Source organism: Sorex araneus, chromosome 6, assembly GCF_027595985.1.
Source record: "Sorex araneus isolate mSorAra2 chromosome 6, mSorAra2.pri, whole genome shotgun sequence".
NCBI classification, from domain to species: Eukaryota; Metazoa; Chordata; class Mammalia; order Eulipotyphla; family Soricidae; genus Sorex; species Sorex araneus.
The window spans coordinates 21,999,624-22,019,159 of record NC_073307.1 but is presented as its reverse complement, the minus strand read 5'-3'; the positions used below and the strand labels follow the sequence as shown (position 1 = coordinate 22,019,159).

Sequence of the window (19,536 nt, the reverse complement as noted above, 5' to 3'; positions counted from 1 at the left end):
GCCGCCCTGCAGCCTCCACTCCTCGCGCGGCTGCCACGGCTTCTCTCTCCTTTCCTGGCTCCGGCTCCCCAGTTTCTGAAGAAGTTGTCTGACCAGTTCGAAGCTTCCTCAGCGTTTTCCTCCCCACCCTCTCCTCCCCATCCTCCCCAGGGGGCTGTGGGGACAGAGCCCCACCCCTGTCACGCGCAGTCCCTGTGGACACACGACTCTACCCAAACCACACACCACCCACACAGTGGCACATGGTGGCAGAGGCCCAGCCACAGATGCGCCCGTGGCGCTGGGAAGCGGCTCGGAGGATCTTTAAGTCATATACCGATGGCTGCACACATGGGGCCACGTCACAGTCACAGCCTCCCAGCCTCCCAGCTCCGTGGCCCGGACCAGACGGCTCAGCCGGTTCCTGGGCCCCTGGCTCTTCTCCTAATGCCCGGGGCTTCTCTCCTGACGTGAGGGCTGGGGGAGGGGGTGCAGGCGGCTGGGGAACCAGAGAAAGGCTCTCGGGTTGGGTTCAGTGTCAGTCGCTGAGGCTTCCCCCTTCCTCTGGGGACTGATTCCCCCCACCCCGAGATCTGGGTCCCCTCCCAGCCCTGCCTCTATCCAGCCTGGGGCTGGGATTGAATCTCTCAGGTCCAGCTCCCAGGCGCCAGAGGATCAGAGACTCACAAAGGAAATGCAATGCAAGTAGTAGCATCACCTGATCGGGCTCCACACCCCATCCACCCTTAGGGGGTGCTGGGGCGGGGGCAGGGTGGAGGCCCTCAGGGCTCACAAGTGAGACAATTTCCTTTCCAAGAGACGTGCAGGACCGCAACTTAGAGCAGGGACGCTAGACCCACTGGGTCCGGGAACCTCGTGTCCCACCATGACAGCCAGCCAGGGTCAGAGGTAAAGTGAAGGGGAGCAGCTGCTGACTGTAGACAGAGACGCATCCTGGGAGCACAGAGAGCCTGGAGCAGGCGCAGGGCCCTGTCCCCGTGGTGCTGCCTGCACTTCTCCACTCTCTAACCCAGTTTCATGGCTGTGACAGTCGCTGGCAGAGCGCAGAGCCATCTAGGCCCACCCAGGCCCCCAGCAGAGAACAGTCATGGGCTCAGAGGGTTTTATTTGAGTCCTCAGGGGAAGGCCTTGGTGGGAAGTAGGAGAGGGGCATGCCGAGGGAGAATAAAGCCCCTTGTCCTGAGAGGGGGGCTGCAGAGGTGAGTGGGGCCGATCCTGCGGTCTCCAGGGGCTGGCAGGGAAGAGGGGTGGTGGGTGGAACAGGGCTAGAGCTCGTCCCTTGGGGGCAGCACCTCCTCCAGCACCTCCTCTGAGCAGGGCCCCCGGGGCTGTCCACACAGCAGCGCTTCCAGACTCCCTTGGCCCTGTTGATGGGTTTCGTAGATCTGATCTTCTCCGAACTCACCCACGTAGTGCAAGCAGATCCTGGAGAGCCTGGTGGGTGGGGAGGCAGCAGGGCCCTCAGCCTGGTACGTGGCCCACAAGGGGCATACAAGCCTCCCCCACCTTCAACCTGTGCCCGCTTCCGGTTATCACCTGATGGGCCAGAGCCCCCCCTTGACGATCACGCTGATTCTCGGCTCCGGGTCCTTGTTAAGTCCCGGGCCTATGAGTCGTTTCACGTGATTCACTTCTCGGACTCCATAGCTGGAAGCAGCAGGGACAGGGAAATTAGTGGGGCCTGGGGTGCCCAGCCAGCGGTCGGGGCCCATCTCCAGATGATGAGGACATCGGGGTGTTAGTTGAGTCTGGCCCCCCACCCCCAACTCTGGTCTTCCCTGGTGGGTGTCTGAGCAGAAGCACCAGAAGCAGTGCCACTGCCTCAGTTGGCAGAGACCTTGGCATCTGGTCACCCACCCTTCTCTGTGCTCTCAGCCCCCCAGTTTGCACCAGAGCCCCCCAGCATATGTCTTGGGGAGCAGCAGCAGGGGGGAACCTCCCACACCAGCCCTGCCCCCAGAGGAGGAAGGAGGGGTGGCCGATGGGCAACTCACTCCTGCCAGGGCTGGGCACAGCACCGGTCCAGGACATCTGTATACTCTGACTCGCTCAGCTCCAGCCGGCCCCTGGCGCCCGAACTCTGCAGCTTGGCTTCTGCATTTGCCAGGTGTTGCCACATCTGGAATAAGGAAGTCCTCAAGCCAAGGTTTTGGAGATACTGGGGCAGGGGTGTGGGGAGGAAGGACAGGAGTCTCCCTCTTCGGGGAGAATGAGGTGGCAAGGAAGCCTTCCAAGTGGAAGCATTTGGGGCTGAAGTGATAGTACAGCAGATAAAATTCTTGCCTTGCATGCAATTGGCCCGGGTTCAATCTTGGCACCCCAATATGTCCCCTGATCCTTACCAGGAGTGATCCCTGAGCACAGAGCCAGGAGTAAGTCCTAATCACTTGTGGGTGTGGCCTCCCAAAAGCAAAAAAAAAACAAAACCCACAACTGGAATTATTTGAAACAGCTTTTTTTTTTTTCTTTTTGGGTCACACCTGGCGATGCTCAGGGCTGACTCCTGGCTCTGCACTCAGGAATCACTCCTGGTGGTGCTGGGGGACCATATGGGATGCTGGGACTCGAACCCGGGTCGGCTGCGTGCAAGGCAAAAGCCCTACCCGCTGTGCTGTCTCTCCAGCCCCAACAACTGGAATTATTTGCAGCACTATTCATGATATCCAAGATCTGGAAACAGCCTAGTGTTCTAGTGACAGGTGGGAGGACAAAGGGAAATTGCCATGAGTGCACACAAAGGAATAGACTCAGCTGGGAGCTGAGATCTTGGAACTAGAGGGGGTCATGTTAACAGTAAGACAGAAGAAAGATAAATATCAGTAGTTTTCTCTGTGCCATACACAGAAACAAAGCAAAGGAAAAACCCCTTTGGACTCTGACCATGGATCAGGGGCTACCCAGGGGGCAGTAAGGCAGGGGGTGAATGGGGCTGAAAGGGAGAGTCCTGTGCATGCTGGAGGGATATTGGCGCTTTGGAAGTAGCATTGGCATGGTAATATTAAAGCCCTAAAACATTAAACAATTACACTTTTTTTTTTTGGCTTTTTGGGTCACACCCAGCAATGCACAGGGGCTACTCCTGGCTCATGCACTCAGGAATTACTCCTGGCAGTGCTCGGGGGACCATATGGGATGCTGGGAATTGAACCCAGGTTGGCCGCTTGCAAGGCAAATGCCCTACCCGCTTTGCTATTGCTCCAGCCCCTACACTCTTCTTTTGGGGGCAAAAACAGCAGTACTCAGGGCTTACTCCTGGCTCTGCACTCAGGAATCACTCCTGGCCATGGGATGCCGAGGACCAAACCTGGCTTGGCCCCATGCAAGGCAAGCATGCTACCCACTCTACTATCGCTCCGGCCCCTCAACATTTACACTCTTGAGAGACAAATTTAATCAATTTGGAAACTCAAAACAGGAAACATCTGGGAAGCCGGCTTCAGGGCCTCCCTCGGCAACCAAAAGCCTATTGCTGTGGGGTCTATGAGGTGCGGAGGGTGGTGATCACTGAGGTGTTGGGCTCAGGCTTGGGGACAGAGGGGGCACCTCCCCACAGGCACAGCTGCCGTCTCCACAGGCTATTTTAAGCCACAAGAACAAGGGAAGGAAAAAACAATACAATACAAAACTCCAAGCTCAGTCTCCAGTGAGGTGTGTCCACAGACCCCGCATACACACTCACATACACACACATAGGCTATCACACACAGACACTCACAAGCATATATAGGCACACACACAAGTACTCATACACTCACACAGGCACTCACATACACACAGGCATTCATACACTCATAAGTGGGTGCTCATACACACACATAGACACACAGACACACATAGGCACTCACACACACAATTGCTCACACACAGGCACTCACACACACACATAGTAGGCACTCACACATGCACACACACATAGTAGGCACTCATATGCACACAAAAGTGCTCATGCACACAGGCACTCTCACACATAGGCACGCACACACAGGCGCTCTCACATACACTCAGGCACTCCCACGCATGCACAGGCATACTCCTGATCCCAGTCATGTTTCCGGAGGGACCCCAAACCCAAGGGTGGGCCTGAAAGATCTGAGAAACTAAGTTGGTGAGTCTCTGGGGTCTCAAGCCGTGGGTGAGAGAGCATGTTCCAGACTGTTCTCTCTTGGAAGATGGGGTGCAGAGGAAGGTTTGGGAGAGGCAGTATCTGAGGCTGGGCCCAGCTCCAGGCCCCAGGTGGGGGTCTGGAGTTCCAAGGTCAGCAGAAGGTCCTGAGGGGAGGGGCCGGGACTCACCTGGTAGGCCACCGCCCTGCAGGCATCGCAGCGCAGGTGAAAGGGCATGTGAGTGGAGAACTTTTCCTCGTCGTTCAGCTGCGGGGCCGTGGCTGTGAGGGGGAGCCTGAGCTCTCCTGAGCTGGCCCCGGCCCGCAGCAGCAGCAGGAGTAGCGCCAGGGTCCGCCTCATGGTCGGGAGCGGCTCAGAGAGCGGGGGCTGTGGTGGGGGTGCAGGTGTGTCTGTGCAGTGCATGAGGGGCCACCTCAGAACATCAGGCGCAGCCAATGGGGAACTGACACTTCACTCCTCCCCGTGCCCCAGAGGTGCCACGTGTACATCTCCTCCAGCAGCCAGTTCTTCTTTAAACAGTGCCGGGACTGATGGAACCCATAGTTTGCCATATGCAAAGCATGAACTCTACCTCTGAGTCATATCCTGGCCCTTCTAGAAGGACCTAGGGCCAGACCAACACAGCTCCAGTGCATAGATGGGGCAGAGAGAGAGAGCAAGGAGAGGGTCAGAGAGAGAGGGTCAGAGAGAGAGAAAGAGAGCGAGAGAGCAAGAGAGAACGAGAGAGAGAGGGAGAGAGAGAGAAAGAAAGAGAGTGCAGGGGTTAAGGCACTTCTTGCCTTGCACACATTAGACCCTGGGTCAATCACCCTCACCAGCACCCCTTATGGTTCCCTGGCACTGCCAAGAGTTCAGCTCAGAGACAGGAGTAAGACCTGAGCAATGTTGGGTATGGTCCCAAAGCAGTAATAATGATAATAATAATAACAATAATAATAAAGTGCAAGGAAAGGGGCTGGGCCAGGTAGGACATGTGGGGGCTGAAACTCCCTCATCCTGGGCCTGCCATGTGGCAGGGGCTCTAGGGAGGGGCCAAGGAGGGGGGAGGTAACTGATCACTGTCCTCTCTCTACTAGCCCTGAGGATACCAAAACTCAGGAGTGACACATCCAGTCAGATTACGCTGAGAATCCCAGGGACCCTAATGCCCACCAGCCTCTCTGCTATGGAAGAAGTAGCCCACAGGTGTGGCTGGGACTCCATCCTGGGGGGCAGAGTCACTGAAATGGGATGCTACAGTATGTGGCTCCTCCCCCTCCCCCAAGCCGGACCCCAGAACAGAAGCCGGGAATCAGACACCTTACACGGGCTGACAGATTACGCCTTACAGATCAGCAGTTTATTGCGTAGCAGGCTGAGGAGGGGCCGGGCACGGCCAAGGCTCTCCCTGCCTTAGATCCAGGTATCTGACTGGGGGAGCGCCAGGTGATTCTGGGTCCTGCTTCTCCCAGTCCACTTCTGCTCAGACAAAGCAGGGGGTGGGGCTCCAAGGGACGCAGACTTCCCAGAAACCTGGAACTTAAAACCCGGAACCCTAACAGCACTTCTAGCAAATCCCCAAACTTGCTATCATACCCCAGCCCAGCGAAGCCCTGGCACGTCAAACTCAGAACTCCATACGGGCTTTCACACTCAGCAACCCCCAAGTCATGCACACACACACACACTCCCGTCCTCTCTCCCTCTGCTCTCAGTGGCCCCAGGGGTCTCCAGACTCTACGCTGTGTCCTCTCTGCGAAGACCAACCTGCAGAGCTGTTCCCTGTTGGGCTTGGTGGCCACGTCTGTTACTAGGAAGTAGAAGCAGGTGAGGACCCCAAGTCTCTCTCTGCTCTGCCCCTCCAACTGCCAGCCCTCACCCACCCTCCATGCCCCACAAAGGGGTCTAAAGGCCCCTTTGAGATGTCCACTCCACATCCTTCTGCTTGTAAATCCTCCCCAATGACTCACTTCACAGCCCCCACGAACCAACTCAGCTCCGAAGGCCACAGAAGCTGAGTCAGATGCAAGGGCCCAGGGGAGGAATGAGGGGCAGTTGCCCCCCCCACCCCAGTGCCCTGCTCAAAATCCTAGAGTGACCCTCCACAGCATCCTCTACCTTCCTTCTCTGTCCCTCCCACCTGCTGTCCCCACAGCTCCCCTCTCAGAGCCACCCCACCCCCCTTCCTGGGTTGCCCTCTGCCTCACATCTCCCAAAGCACAGACTAGGGAGCCGGGCTCCTCCCTCCATCCCACCAGTGCTCACGAGTCTGCTCCACCTCAAGGGACCCACCTTCAGGGAGGGGTCTTGGCTTTCTAGCTTTGTAGCAACCCCCTCCCTGACTGCCTCCATTTCTTGCTACCCCCTGAGGGATCCCACCACATCATTCAGCCATACCACATCCGGGGACAAGTCCTGAATTCCTTTTACACACACCCACACCCACAACCCCACGCCCACACACACCCCATCCGGGAATGCCTGGGAGAGGGGGCTCCCGTTTTGCTAGGGAAGGAAGCAGGCAACCATTTCTAAGCCCCAGCTCCACCAGCCCTGGGAGTCGGACATTCGGGGAGGGAATGAAGCGAGCAGAGGTGATGGTGGAGGGAAAGGAGGGCAGGGACTGGGTGCCAGGTACCTCCAAGGCCATCAACAGGTCCACGACGTGGGGACCGAGCCCAGGGGCCTCACACGGGAAATACGGGAGCCTTGCGGGGCTGCTGAGGCCCCGAGCTGGGGGGCGGTGCGCAGAGGAACAGAGGAGGCGCGGGGCTAGGGGTCCCACTCACTGGCAGGTAGTACATCCCGTCCAGGGGCCCCGCCTCGGCGGCCCAGGGAAGCTGGTGGCCGCTGAAGGCCGGTGAGGCCGGGGCCGGCGGCAGGGGGAGGCCGGGCAGTGGCCCGTAGGCGGGCGGCAGGAAGCCGGGGCTCAGCGCCAGCGGGGTGTAGACGCGGCGCGAGGGCCCCGGGGGCGAGGGCGGCAGCAGCACCTCCACGTACTGCCCGTTCTCGGGGTCGAAGAGCAGTCGCGGCCGAGGCTGCCGCGGCGCCTCCACGAAGTAGTAACGGCCGCTCTCCGGGTCCACCAGGACCTTCCCGGGCGCCGCGGCCCCGGGCGGCCTGAGCGGCCCCTGGAAGGGGCCTTCGCGGCTGCGGTCTGCGGGAGGCGCCGAGGCCGCGCGGGGCTGCGGCGGGGTCGCTCCGCCCGCCGCCTCCTGGGGCGACCTCGGGAAGGACTCCGGGGCCGCTGGGCTCGCCTCCAGACGGGGTGCTCGCCCGGGACTCGAGTGAGGGTGCGCCTGTGGGGAGCTGGGGCGGGGCGCGCGCGCCCCGACGCCACCCACGGGCGATCGCTGGGGCGAGGAGCGAGCGGCTCGCTCCGCGGGGCTGGGCCCACCCTCGCCGTCGGGGACCAGGCGCCGGGGCTCGGCATCGCGGTTCTCTCCGCCGGCCGGCCCGCGAACGCCGCCGCCCCGCGAGCCGTCGGGCGGGCGGCCCAGGGCCAGGGCGCCGGGCAGGCGGATCTCGCTGCGCGCGAAGGGCTTGGCGGTGCTGTTCTCTGCTCTGCGCCGCGGGGCGCCGTTGGGCTGCGAAGCGTCCCTGGGGGCGGTATCGGGAGTCGGCTCCGGAGGCTCGTAAGGGTGCGACACGACGGGCAGAAAGTCCTTTAGAAAAACGGAAGTGTAGTGGGCCGGGGCTGGGGCCCCCAGTGCCTGATGATGCTCTTGCGTCTTGGAGGCACCGCCCTCCTCGCTGCGGGGGTCCGCTGGAGGCGCTGGCTGCCCAGAGCTCGACGACCCCGCCGGAAAGCTGGGCGCGTAGGTGGTCTTCACCATCTGGCGCACGTCGCGGGGCCGCGGGATGGCCACGCGCCGGCGGCCCGAGGCCGCTTCTCCAGGACCCCAGGTATCCGGACCCTCGTTGCCCTCCAGGCGACCGAGGGGCAGCTCGGGTGCAACCCCCTCTGGCAGCCGCCGACCGCCAAGACCGCGCGTTTCCCGCGAGGACGGGCTCGGAACCGCCGTGAACTCCGGTGTGCCCGGTGCGGAGGGCGCCACCTCCTCCGGGGCGGTGCCGTTCAGAGCGTCCCGCCGAGACTCGGTGGGTGAGCCCCTCGCGGTGGGTTCCCACGTTTCCCAGGTCTCCACGGGGTGGTGGGCAGCCCCCCACGATGACAAGGCCTGCGGGGATGGGCTCCTGCTCCCCTCCAGTGCGTCCCCCACTGCCAGATGATGCGGAATCTCCCACGGGGAAGGGGCTTCGAGGGATGGGCTACCCGCCCTGGCGACATCTCGCTCCCATTGAGAGCGGGTCGGAGGGGACGGGCTCCTTCCGCTGGCGGTGTCTTCCACGGCGGAGGCTTCGGGGTGCGGCGGGCTACCCACCCTCCGAATGGCCTGGTTCCACGGCGGTAGGTTTTGGGGGCCCGGGCGGTGAGGGCCCCGCACGGTCCCATTCGGAGCCTGCCACTGCGGGTCCACGGCTTTACTGGGAACCTCCCAGGGGCCCCGCGACTCCAAAGGTGGACTCTGTGCCCTCGGGAAGGTCCTATTCAGGGGCTCTCGCGGGAGCCGCGTCTTAAGTAACTGGTTGTGCGCTTCGTGGGTCTTCTCCCCCGACTGCAAGAAGATGCTGGAACTCACTGGACCCAGCGGCTCGGTGCCAGGAGCGGGTTTGTCCCGCCGAATCGCGCGCTCCCGGAGGCTGGGCCAGGGCCTTGGGGCTTTGGCGGGGCCTGAATTTTCAAGCACCCGGGGCGGCCGAGCCTTGGCGTGCTCCGGGACCACTCGGGTGCTGCGCGCCGCATCCTGGCTCTCGGGCTCCGGCCGTCCCGTGGATCCGAAGGTGGCGGTGCTCGGGGCAAGGGCCGCGGGGCCCAATTTTCTGGCCAGCGCGGTTTGCACGAGGTTCGCGGCGGCCTGCAGGCGGCCCAGTGACTCGTCCAGGGAGCCGGTTCGCAGCAGCAGGCGGGGATTCGGCGCGCTGGTCTCCCGCGGGGGGCTGCGGGCCCGAGGACGCAGCTCGATCTGACGCTTGGGCACCGTTCGGGGCCTGACGGGCGCAGCCCGCTCCTCCAGCGCCACTTCCACACATTCGAACTGCGTCGGGGTGTCAGGGCTCGGCCCGCCGGGCCTCAGCTCCAGGTAGGTGGCCCAGCGGGAGCCACCGTCGGGGCCGGGGGGCTGCGGTGCGGCGGGGGCGGGAGACCCGGCCCGGGGCGGGGAGAGGCTGCAGAAGGCCGGCTGGGAGGACGGCGGCACCTCGCTCTCCGCGGCGTCGGCGCGGCGGAATAGGGGTCCGGCGTTGAAGATGACTTCCATCTCCCCCGACGGCAGTGTGCGCAGCTGGGGCAGGGCTGGCCGCGGGTCCGAGCCGGGGCCCCGCGGGAAACCCGAGCCGGGCGCGGGCTGCTGGCGGCTATTCTGGGCGCTGACGGACAGGCGAGGCTGCGCGTCCGCCCCCAGCGCAGGGGCCACCCGGGGCCACTTCGCTCGGCCCTCCGCGTCCGGCCCAACGGCTGGGGTCTCTGGGGAACCCGGAGCCGTGTGGTAGGAGCCGGACGAACCAGAGGAGTCCTGGCGCCGCGCGGGTGCCGAGGACAGCCGGCCCGGGAGCCCGGGCAGGCCTGGCGGGCCGAGCGCGGTCAGCATGGTGGGGCCGGCGCCGCGCACTAGCGCCCTCGCACTCGCCTCCGGACGCCCGCGCCGTCCCCGCCCCGCCCGCGGCCCTGGGGTCACCGCGCCTTAAAGCGGACGCGTCCACTCCCGAGTCGGTGGCGCCGCTGGGAGAAGCACTGGGGCCCGGAGCCCTATCCAGACCCCCCGCCACTGGCGCGGAGGCAGCGCCTGGGTGGCTCGCCAGGCTTCGGTGGACAGGACACGAAGGCAAAGCAGTTGTCTGACTTGGAGCCGGGTCGGCCCACTTCATTGCAGGTGGGAAACTGAGGCGGGGTGGGGACCAGCCTGCCAGACTCTGTGGGGTGCAGACTGCGTGATAAGTAATCGGGACTCAGACCAGGTGGCTCACACCTTGCTAGCAGTTCGCTCTTCCCTGCAGGTCTCAGCGGCCTTCATCTTCCCACTGCAACCTAGGAGCCTTCCTCCCTGGCCCTCATCAGCTGGAGCACGCACAAGGGCTTCCCAGCCTGTGAATGAGCCTCTAGCCTCATCCTGAGGCTTCAGGAAGGTCCGCTCTGGGCTAGACCTGCTGCCTTTTGTGGGGATCCAGTGTAAGGGTTTGTGTGGACAGCTCTTGATTCTTGATGTTGGGGCTCACAAAAGGCCCGATGCTGGTGTGTGTGTGTTAAGGACTCTTCTGGCTGTCCGCCCCTCCTAAGGTTCTCTTGAGGCAGCACAGCCCCTCAGGCCTTAAGTCCTCCAGGTGAGACTGAGCTATCACCTGAATGACAACGGACACCATATGCCTTACTCTCCTCGCCTCAAGGTTCTGCTTAGACTCAGGACGGCCTGCTCTCCCTCACATGATAGTTCCTGGACCTCAGGAACCTCTGACGGCATCAAATCTGAGGATCAAATCTGTCACTTCAGCTCTGCCTGTGCAGAGTCAGAGTTCCTTTTGTTTTTCTGGTGCCACACCCCGCGCTGCTCAAGGGCTTGCACTCAGGGATCACTCCTGGCTGTGCTTGGACCACCATGTGGTGCCAGGTATCAAACCAGGGGCAGCTGTGGGCAAAGCAACACTCTTCCTACATCACCTGCTGTACTATCACTCAGCCCAAGTCAGAGCTTCCTTCAAGACTATTTTCCCACCTTTAAAATAGCTGTGTTTCCGCCATCTTCCCATTGTGAAGATGAGCTTGTTTCGAGGTGCAGACCTGGTTTACAATGTATCATCCTTATATATGATGGAAATCGATTTCCCAAACTTCTGTTTTGGGGCCACACCCAGCAGTGCTCAGGGTTTACTCCTAGGTCTGCACTTGCAGATCCCTCCTGGAAGGGCTTAGAGGACCATATGCGGATGCCAAGGAACAACTCAGGACAGTGACAAAGAAAGCACCCTGCCTGCTGTCCTATTTCTTCAGACTTATCATTTCCCAAATTTATTGTGGTCCTGTGTGCCTTTGTTGTCTCTGCAGGGGACTCCTCCCTCCCTTTCTCTCTCTCTCTCTCTCTGTCTGTCTCTCTCTCTCTCTCTCTCTCTCTCACACACACACACACACACACATCCTCACTCATTCACTCACTCACATATCCCTTCCTGAACTGTAGCCAAGCTAAGAGAGTTAAATTTATCAGGGCACTAGGAGTGGGTGGGGTGTTACTGGGGTAACCAAGAATTGTTTATATAGGGAGGGATTAAATACCTTGAGCAAGAATAGTGCTTATTTGATGAAAAGATCTGATACTTTCCCTAGCTTACAACCCTGTACCTCATGCACCCCTACAAATACCCTAGGGCTCCTGGGCAGCATCAAGTTCAGGTGTGGCCTGGCAGGCAGTGTCCAAGACCTGTCCCCACCCGTCTCAGGTCACCAAGGCCCAGGAGACAGAAAGAGAACTATGCCTCCTGCCCTTCCCCTACCCTTTTCTGGGGGTCAGGACACTGGTGAAGCCTGGGAGAGGGGGCCTTTGTGCATGTGGGGGGTACTGAGATGGGATTGCTAGGGATGGAAAGCTCCACAGCAGAGAAGGCAGAGGTCAGGTGTTATAGCCAAAACAATAGCGACGACCATTTTATTTTTCCCTGCGACGCTGATGCCTGCGGGCCTGATGGGTCCCGGGAACTTTCTTATGCTTCTGGTCCAGCACCTGGGCCATGTAGTTCTCCTGCTGCTTCTGGATCTGGCAGTCAGACATGTGATTCCTGCAACGGAGCCAGCTGGGCGTGGGCTGGGCTGGCCCAGTGCAGGGACCAAGATTCTGGCTCCCCACTCCTATCAGCAACCCCCAGCCTGACCCACACCCCTCACCTGAAGATCTGTTTCTGCTGGCTGATAACTTGCTGCAACTCCTTAATCTCATTCTCTTTGCCATTTAGTATATCTTCTTGCTTTATTATGTGAGACTCAATCTCTGTGGGGGAGAGAGGCAGGGGGGAGGGGTGGTTCCCGCCATGGCCTTTGTGAGATAATGGTGCCCTCCCAGGCCTTGGTGTTTGCTTCCTCCCTCCCAGGGCTGGCAAGCAGCTGCTAACAACCTTGGTATGAATGAGTTTATTGTGGACTTGACAGGACACAATGTCTGATGATGTATTAGTGATGTGACAACTACTAAGCACCAGGTTGACCCACTGGGGAGGTGGGGGATGGGAGGGTTGAGAGGGGGTATGAGGATCCCTCATTCCTGAAGCTCTTTACAGACTACCCTCCAAGGAGGTGGCTCCTGATGGGAGACTTAAGAGCAGAACTGATCAGGGAACAGAACAAGGTGATGTTGCAACAAGGTTCACACTGACGAGGCAGCAGGAGTACTTCGGCAAGATGCCCCGCTTCCAGATTGTTCCTCATCTTACAGATGCAGCCACAGTCCCTATTCCACCAGCCAGAGACTCCCCCCAAGTGAAGTGCTCATTAGATGCAAAGGTGATTAGTGTGTCTTGGGTCAAAATCCACTGAGCCTATAGGAATCTGGGGAGGGAGGTGTGCTTGATTTATACAATTACTCCTTGGGGAGCCCTGGAAAAATCGGATCCTCAGGCAGGAAATGAACAAAGATGAACTAGAACACAAGCTCTGAAATGCAAAAATGCTACAGCACTAAAAGTTTTGAAAAGATGGGGCCAGAGTTGTAGTCACGCAGGTGGGGAGGGAGCTGCCTTGCCCGTGGCAAACCCAGGTTCAATCCCCAGCACCCCATGTGGTCCCTTGCGTCCCATCAGGACTGATCCCTGAGCACAGAGCCAGGAGTAAGCCCTGAACATCGCTGGGTGTGGCCTCCCATAAAAACAAAAAGAAAATATTAATAATAATAATAATGTTTCAGAAGATATGGTAAAAAGTTAGGGCAAGATGGAAAAGATCTTTTCCAAACCCAAACCCCCAGCACAACCAGAACAAGGAACCGTGGGGCTGGGCCGCGGCTCAGCGGCAGCGTGCTCTCTTGCCCTGAATGTGAGGGCCCTGACCCCCAGCTCACTAAAAAGGAAAAAGTAACATTACAGAGTGAGGTAAGTGTAAAAAAATAACTCCACAAGGGAGGTGAGAGGTAGGAAAGACACAGGTCAGGGGGTGGCTCACGTGGGGGCCGTTGCCCACTGGAGGGGTTCCGGACTAGGGCAGGTAGCCAGACTGTCCCCAGGATTCACACACTTTCCATGACAGTCCAGGGCCTTGGCATGTCTTTCTGAGGGGAAGGATGTCTTTGGCACCAGCAGGAGAACGCCCTGGGTTGCTCTTAGGAACTAGAGGGCTGCCCGGGGAGAGTGTAAGGACTAGGGGACCCATGGCCTACGGTATGGAGGCAATGCTGCTTCTTGGGCCCCTGGACAATCTGTCAGAATGCTTGTCAACCCATCCGGCCAAATCAAGGTGGCAGCCTGTTGCCATCCTGCAATGCGGGTAACTCAGGGAGGGGAAAGAAGCGGGACTGTGCAGAGGGGAGGGGCCTATTTCTGGCTTGGGTATATACAGCAGTTGCTACGTGCCACTCATATCTGTATTTCCTGGGGGGCTCAGAGAACCTAGGGACCACACCTGGCAAAACTCAATGAGAACAGAGGGTTCGAGAATGCCAAGATGCTGGGGCTGCGGAGTTGCTTAAGCCGGGTTGGTGCTCGGAGGCCTCCAAGGTCAAGCCAGGCAGTGCCCAGGGATCCATGTGGTGCCAAGGTTTGAACCCGGGACCTGCATGTTTGCAAGCACCCCTCACCTCGGAGCTGTCTCCCGGCCCATCTCTCTATTTTTAGAGTAGGTAAAGAAGTGTTGCATTCTGGGGAAATGAAAGGGCTGTAGAGGTATGGGGACACTGGGCAGCTGAGTGCAAGTTCCTTAGAACTCATAGCAGAATCGACTGAGCCAACAGTAGACATGGGCAGAACTGAAACTAGTGGCTCCCAGAAATAATTCACCTGGCCCATGTACTTCTTCGAAAATTTCTAAGTTAGTGAACAGTAAAAATCAAGAAAAGTATTAACATCTGGTTTCCAGGGGCTGGAGTTGCAGAGTTAAGGTGGTGTAGTGGGAAGACACTTGCCTTGCATGCAGCGACCCTGGTTCAATCCTGGCACCAGAGATGTTCCCCTGAGCCCCATACCAGGACTGATCTCTCAGCACAGAGCCAATAGTAAGCCCTGAACATTGGCCAAGTGTTTCCCAATAACCAATAAATAATAAATAAATAAATAAATAAAACCTGGTTAACAGCGGCCGAGAGAAAGTACAGGGGTTAAGGCACTGCCTTGGATGCGACCAATGCCAGTTCAAATTCCAGCACTGCAAACGGACCCCTATTACCAGAGAGGATCCCTGGGCAAAGCCAGGAATAAGCTCTGAGCACCATTAAGTATGGCCCCCAAACCCAAACCAAACCAAAACCCTGATTTCCAGGGGCCAGGGAGATAGTGTAGGGGCTAAAGCACTTGCCTCGCTTGAGACCAACCCCATTCCACCCCAGGCACTGTACGGTCCTGAGCACAGCTGAGTGTGGCCCCAAGCACCCCCCTTTCCAATATAATAAAACCTGCTTCCCTTTACCTCTTCTCTGCCACACCCAGAGGTACTCAGGACTTAACTCCTGACTCTGTATTCAGGGATCACTCCTGACAATGCTTGGGGAACTGAACCTAGGTCAGCTGTGTGCAAGGGAAGTACCTGACCAACTGTCCTATCTCACTGCCCCTTACAGCTACAGCTTCTTTTTAAAGATCTGATACTACCAGGACCCCATCCCCACAGCAGAGATTCTAACCCTAAGTCAGAGGCTGGCTCCAGACTCCCTGCCACACTCCTTCCTACTATCCCCACTGCTGACACTCAGGGTCAGCTCCCAGACTGTACTTGCTCTATTGTTCCTCTTGTAACACAGCTGAAAGTTAAGTTCCCTGTTTTTTTTTTTTTTTTCTTTTTTGGGTCACACCCGGCAATGCACAGGGGTCACTCCTGGCTCTACACTTCAGGAATTACCCCTGGCGGTGCTCAGGGGACCATATGGGATACTGGGATTCGAACCCGGGTCGGCCGCGTGCAAGGCAAACACTACCCGCTGTGCTATCACTCCAGCCCCCAAGTTCCCTGTTTTTAACTGCCATCAAAAGTGGGAAAATAAAAGGTGGACTAAGAAGGTCGTATGTTTCACGAAAAAGGGAGCGAGCCCGTTCTTTTATGGCTGTGAAGAATATCGTACACCAGCTGCTTCCCTCATTTCCGTGACCTGCCTGGTCCCTGAAGGCTTTTTCGAAGGTGAGACCCACATGGGCCTGCCTGTATCCTCAGCCGGGAACAGAAGTTGGGGTGAAACCCTCCCCTGGACACAGGCATTGGGCTGTGAGGGAAGAGCCCGGGGATGTAAGCGTGGGAGGGAGTACGGCCCTCCCGCCTACCATTGCACTTGGTGATGAGCTGGTCCTTCTTGCTAGACTCCTGCAGGGCTTTGCTCTTAACGTTTGAAAGCCTGGGGGGGAAGACAAGACAGGGTGAGCAGGCTGGTGGGTAGATGGGACCCCCAGCCTGCCCAGGAGCCCCCTGCCCCCAGCCCACTCACGCTTTTTCAAAGGCCAGCTTCTCTTTCTCCAGCTGTTTAGATAGCACCTCTACCTCTCCAAGGGCAAACTGTAGCTTCTCCTCTTCCTTGGCCAGGAGAACTTTGGTCTTGGCATGAGCAGCTTTCTCTTCCTGCAGGAGCAACAACAATGACCACATTACCTCCAGTCACCTGGCCTCTCCGTGAGTCCCTTAGCTAGCCAGTCCCCTTTCTCAAAGGAAGCCAGGGCACAGGAAGATTCTGTCTGCACGATGGGATCAGAGGGGCTCAGGCTCACCCACTGGTTCTGCTGGCCTCTGAGAAAATCTTAGAAAACGGGGCAAGATTTGGGACCTGCAGAGACCATCACTTACCACCAGTTTCTTCTCGATTGCCTGGAACTCTTCTTTACTGACATAATTTTCATCCTGAAGAACCATCTGCAACAGAGGCTGGCTCAGAGAAAGCCTGGGGTAGGACTTGGAGCCCAAGAGGGCAGCGGAATGGCACCAGGGCAGTTAGGCTAAGATTCAGGTCCTGGAAAGTGGGTATTTGGTTTCACAAGATTCACTGAGGTTTAAATGTTTACACCAGGGCCCGAAGTGATAGTACTTGTCTTGCACACATCCAACCTAGGTTCAATCCCTGGCATCCCATGTGGTCTCCTGAGCCCCAACAAGAGTCATCCCTGAGCACAGCGCCAGGAATAAGCCCTGAGCATCACCAAGTGTGGCCTGCTCCCCCAACAAGTGTTTACACTACTAGAAACATGTTACCTAAACTATAAAAATAAAATTTAGAAAATGTAGTTAATCTAGTACAACAAAGATGCTGAATAAAAACCGCTGAATTTAAAGAAAAGAACATTTTTACTGAGGGTCAGCTCAAAGTCCGGCTGCCAGGGAGCAAGAAGTGTGGGAGGGAGAAGTTGCCAGCGGTGGTAGGACCCAGCACAGGGGGCCACGGTGCCCTTCAGAACTGCTGGCTAACAAGAGGGTGTGAGACTGGAGAACTGACAGTTCAGGAGGGGAGGGCCCAAAGAGAAGTGTCTGGTGAGAACACGCAGGCAAAGGCAGCCACCAAGAGGAGGAGCTGCACACCAAGGGACCCGACAGTGATTCAGTGCTCAGAGCTGACTACAACCATCAGGAGGTTGTTAGAAGGGAAGTCAGTTTTGAAGATGGAAATACAATGACCTTCCTTCCCGCCTTCTACCACCTTCTTATCAAGACAGAACACAGCAGAAAAATAAGGAACTCTAGGCTTGTCTCAGATTAGGATTTTACCAGGTTGGTCAAGCTAATCTGTGGCTCCAATGCTTTGCACCCACAAACTGAGATGTGACTGAGGGAGTGTGACTGAGGGCAAAAGTAAAGGGAAAGAGCCAGAGAGATAGTACAGCAGGTATGCGCTTTGCACGGGGGCCCACCAGGGCTCAATCCTGGGCATCCCATGCCAGGAGTAACCCCTGAGCACTGCTGGGGGTGCCCCAAGAACAAAACCAAAGGAAAAAAGCAAAGGGGCACAAGGGTTGAAAGCCCTTTTAATTTGTTGTTGTTGCTTATTTTTGGTTTTGGGGCCGTTCCCAGTGGTGCTCAGGCTGTAGGTATCCAACCAAGGCTCCCACATGTGCCACAGTCCAAGTACAAGGACAAAACCTGTGTTCCCTGTATCCAGTAAAGCGATAGTCAATACTGGGACAGCCCCATTCTACAGATGAGGAAAAAAAAGGGCTCTAAGACAACGGAAAACTTGCCCAAGGTTACTCTGAGGTTCTCCACCAGTACAGAGCACCATGGGAAGTCAAGAGTCATCCCCAATGAGAAATGGGGAAACACGGGACCAGAAAGTACAGCGGGTAGGGTTTGCCTTGCACGCAGCTGACCCAGGTTCGATCCCCAGCATCCCATATGCTCCCCTGAGCACCGCCAGGAGTGACCCCTGAATGCAGAGCCAGGAGTAAACAGGAAGCCCGAGTGCAGAACGTTTGAGCGAAAAATAAAATTTCCTAGTAAATACAGGGACTGGAGCACAGTGGGTAGGGCGTTTGCCTTGCACGCAGGCGACCGGGTTCGATTCCTCCGTCCCTCTCGCAGAGCCCGGCAAGCTACCCCTGGCGTATTTGATATGCCAAAAACAGTAACAGGTCTCAGAGACCTTACTGGTGCCCGCTGGAGCAAATCTATGAACAACGGGACGACTATGCTACAGTAAATATAGCAGGAAATCCCCTAATAAATATTCAGGAAGACCCTCCCCTTTGCGGCTTCACAGCAAACAAATCTGGGCTCCGCCTCCTTCGCAGGCGGCGACTGACGGTGACTGGCCGTGAGCCTCTATGGGGGTCTGGCTGCGGCCCCAGGTGGGCTTCCAGAACGGACTCGCCCCCGTTCCGTTTTTCGTCGTACCACGTTCCTCAGCTGGTGGATCAGTTCCTCCTGAGACTCAATCACGTCCCGCAGTTGATCGAAGGCGAGACATACCGACCCCGAGCCCCCCTGCGACCACCCAAGGGGCGTCGCCATCTTTCGCCCCCGCCAGCTCGTTGGAAATGGCTGCTGCGAGATGCCGCACCACCGCCGCTCACCAATGAAAACCCGACGCCACAAAGCACCATGGCAACGGGGGCGGGGACTTCCTTTGTTAGCAGGCATGGCCCCGCCTCTTAAAAGAGCCGCTTGGGGAGCGGGAACACGAGCCTGGAGGTTTTCACGTTTACCCGGCATTTATTTGCGCGTTATATGCTGTGTTCTTACGTAATCAAGAGGAGCAGGCAGGACCTGAATCGTACGTCCTTGAAGGGCAATGCTCAGACATGGCTCTCAAACCTGGAGCTGACAACTCCTGCTTTAGCGTCTCTCATTTTTTTCTCCTGGGAGCACACTTCTCAGGGGGCTTGAGCCTGCCTGTGCAATAAAGGAATGCTCAGAGATGGGGGGGAAAAAAACAAAAAAGGAGAGTGCCTTCTGCCAAGTCAGAGTTCTGGAACTGATAGCAAGCCAAGCTGTTGGGCAGCGCCATGAAGAGGCCAGGGTTTAGGCACTCTGCAGGGGGCCACGAAGGAGATTTCTAAAATGGAGGCCGGGAGGATCACAGATCTTCGCTAGTTTCCTGCTGAGGACTTGTACTTATTTTCCATCCACATTAGATTAAACCAGGGAAAATTAGAGCTAATATTTATCCTGTGAGCATTCACTATTTTGTGGCATCATGATGCCTTATTTGTATTATTTTATGTCATACTAATTATAACCTTGTGTTTTCTTGTTTTGTTTATTGGGGGGGCACACCAGCGATGGTCTGGGCTTTCTCCTGGTTCTGCACTCAGGAATCACTCCTGGTGGTGCTAGGGAACTGTATGGAGTGCAGACGATTGGAACCGGGCTTGGCTGCATACAAGGCAAGCATCCTATCAGCTGTCCTGTCTTTCCAGCTGGTGAAATGTGTTCTTTTTTTCTTTTTTTTTTCTTTTTTGGGTCACACCTGGCGATGCACAGGGGTTACTCCTGGCTCTGCACTCAGGAATCATCTGACAGTGCTCAGGGGACCATATGGGATGCTGGGAATTGAACCCAGGTCGGCCCCATGCAAGGCAAACACCCTACCCGCTGTGCTTTGCTCCAGCCCCTGGTGAAATGTGTTCTGATAGCCCTGTTTTACAGAACATGAAATGCAGGCTGAGGATGAATCACTTACCTACTTACCCTTAGTACGCCTTGGGATGTTTTTGTTAGTTTTCACACCCAGCAATGTTCTGGAGGCTGCTCTGGGGTACTATATGCAGAGTTAGGGAC

The 19,536-nt window shown here is 57.5% G+C and overlaps 3 protein-coding genes across 3 annotated transcripts; all 3 read right to left on the bottom strand.

Annotated features, from left to right (window-relative positions):
* Positions 1–1,106: 1,106 nt before the first annotated feature.
* Positions 1,107–15,800, bottom strand: MZB1 (marginal zone B and B1 cell specific protein). Its single transcript, XM_004609989.2, has 6 exons — positions 15,764–15,800; positions 15,603–15,673; positions 4,293–4,490; positions 1,995–2,119; positions 1,537–1,647; positions 1,107–1,434 (listed from the first exon to the last, which is right to left on the bottom strand). The coding sequence occupies exons 2-6, from the start codon at positions 15,603–15,605 to the stop codon at positions 1,266–1,268; spliced, it is 606 nt and encodes a 201-aa protein (XP_004610046.2). The 5' UTR covers positions 15,606–15,673; positions 15,764–15,800; the 3' UTR covers positions 1,107–1,265.
* PROB1 (proline rich basic protein 1) lies at positions 5,442–10,356 on the bottom strand. The gene has a single exon (XM_004609916.2). It carries the CDS (start codon positions 9,752–9,754, stop codon positions 6,791–6,793), a length of 2,964 nt encoding a protein of 987 aa, XP_004609973.2. The 5' UTR covers positions 9,755–10,356; the 3' UTR covers positions 5,442–6,790.
* SPATA24 (spermatogenesis associated 24) lies at positions 11,737–18,292 on the bottom strand. The gene is made up of 6 exons (XM_004609917.2): positions 18,151–18,292; positions 16,117–16,182; positions 15,764–15,894; positions 15,603–15,673; positions 12,037–12,139; positions 11,737–11,930 (listed from the first exon to the last, which is right to left on the bottom strand). Exons 1-6 carry the CDS (start codon positions 18,265–18,267, stop codon positions 11,801–11,803), a joined length of 618 nt encoding a protein of 205 aa, XP_004609974.1. The 5' UTR covers positions 18,268–18,292; the 3' UTR covers positions 11,737–11,800.
* Between the last annotated feature and the right edge of the window lie 1,244 nt (positions 18,293–19,536).

Bases quoted from the DNA above. Each gene is read 5' to 3' on its own strand.
- PROB1 (XM_004609916.2), bottom strand. From the start codon at position 9,754: ATGCTGACCGCGCTCGGCCCGCCAGGCCTGCCCGGGCTCCCGGGCCGG.
- SPATA24 (XM_004609917.2), bottom strand. From the start codon at position 18,267: ATGGCGACGCCCCTTGGGTGGTCGCAGGGGGGCTCGGGGTCGGTATGT. The intron at 15,895-16,116 runs GTAAGTGATGGT...TTGCTCCTGCAG, and splicing joins CAATCGAGAAGAAACTGGTG to GAAGAGAAAGCTGCTCATGC. The intron at 12,140-15,602 runs GTAGGCGGGAGG...TCTCCCCCACAG, and splicing joins GCTCATCACCAAGTGCAATG to AGATTGAGTCTCACATAATA.
- MZB1 (XM_004609989.2), bottom strand. The intron at 2,120-4,292 runs GTGAGTCCCGGC...TCCTTATTCCAG, and splicing joins GCAGGGCGGTGGCCTACCAG to ATGTGGCAACACCTGGCAAA. The intron at 1,648-1,994 runs GTGAGTTGCCCA...TGCTGCTTCCAG, and splicing joins TGTGCCCAGCCCTGGCAGGA to CTATGGAGTCCGAGAAGTGA.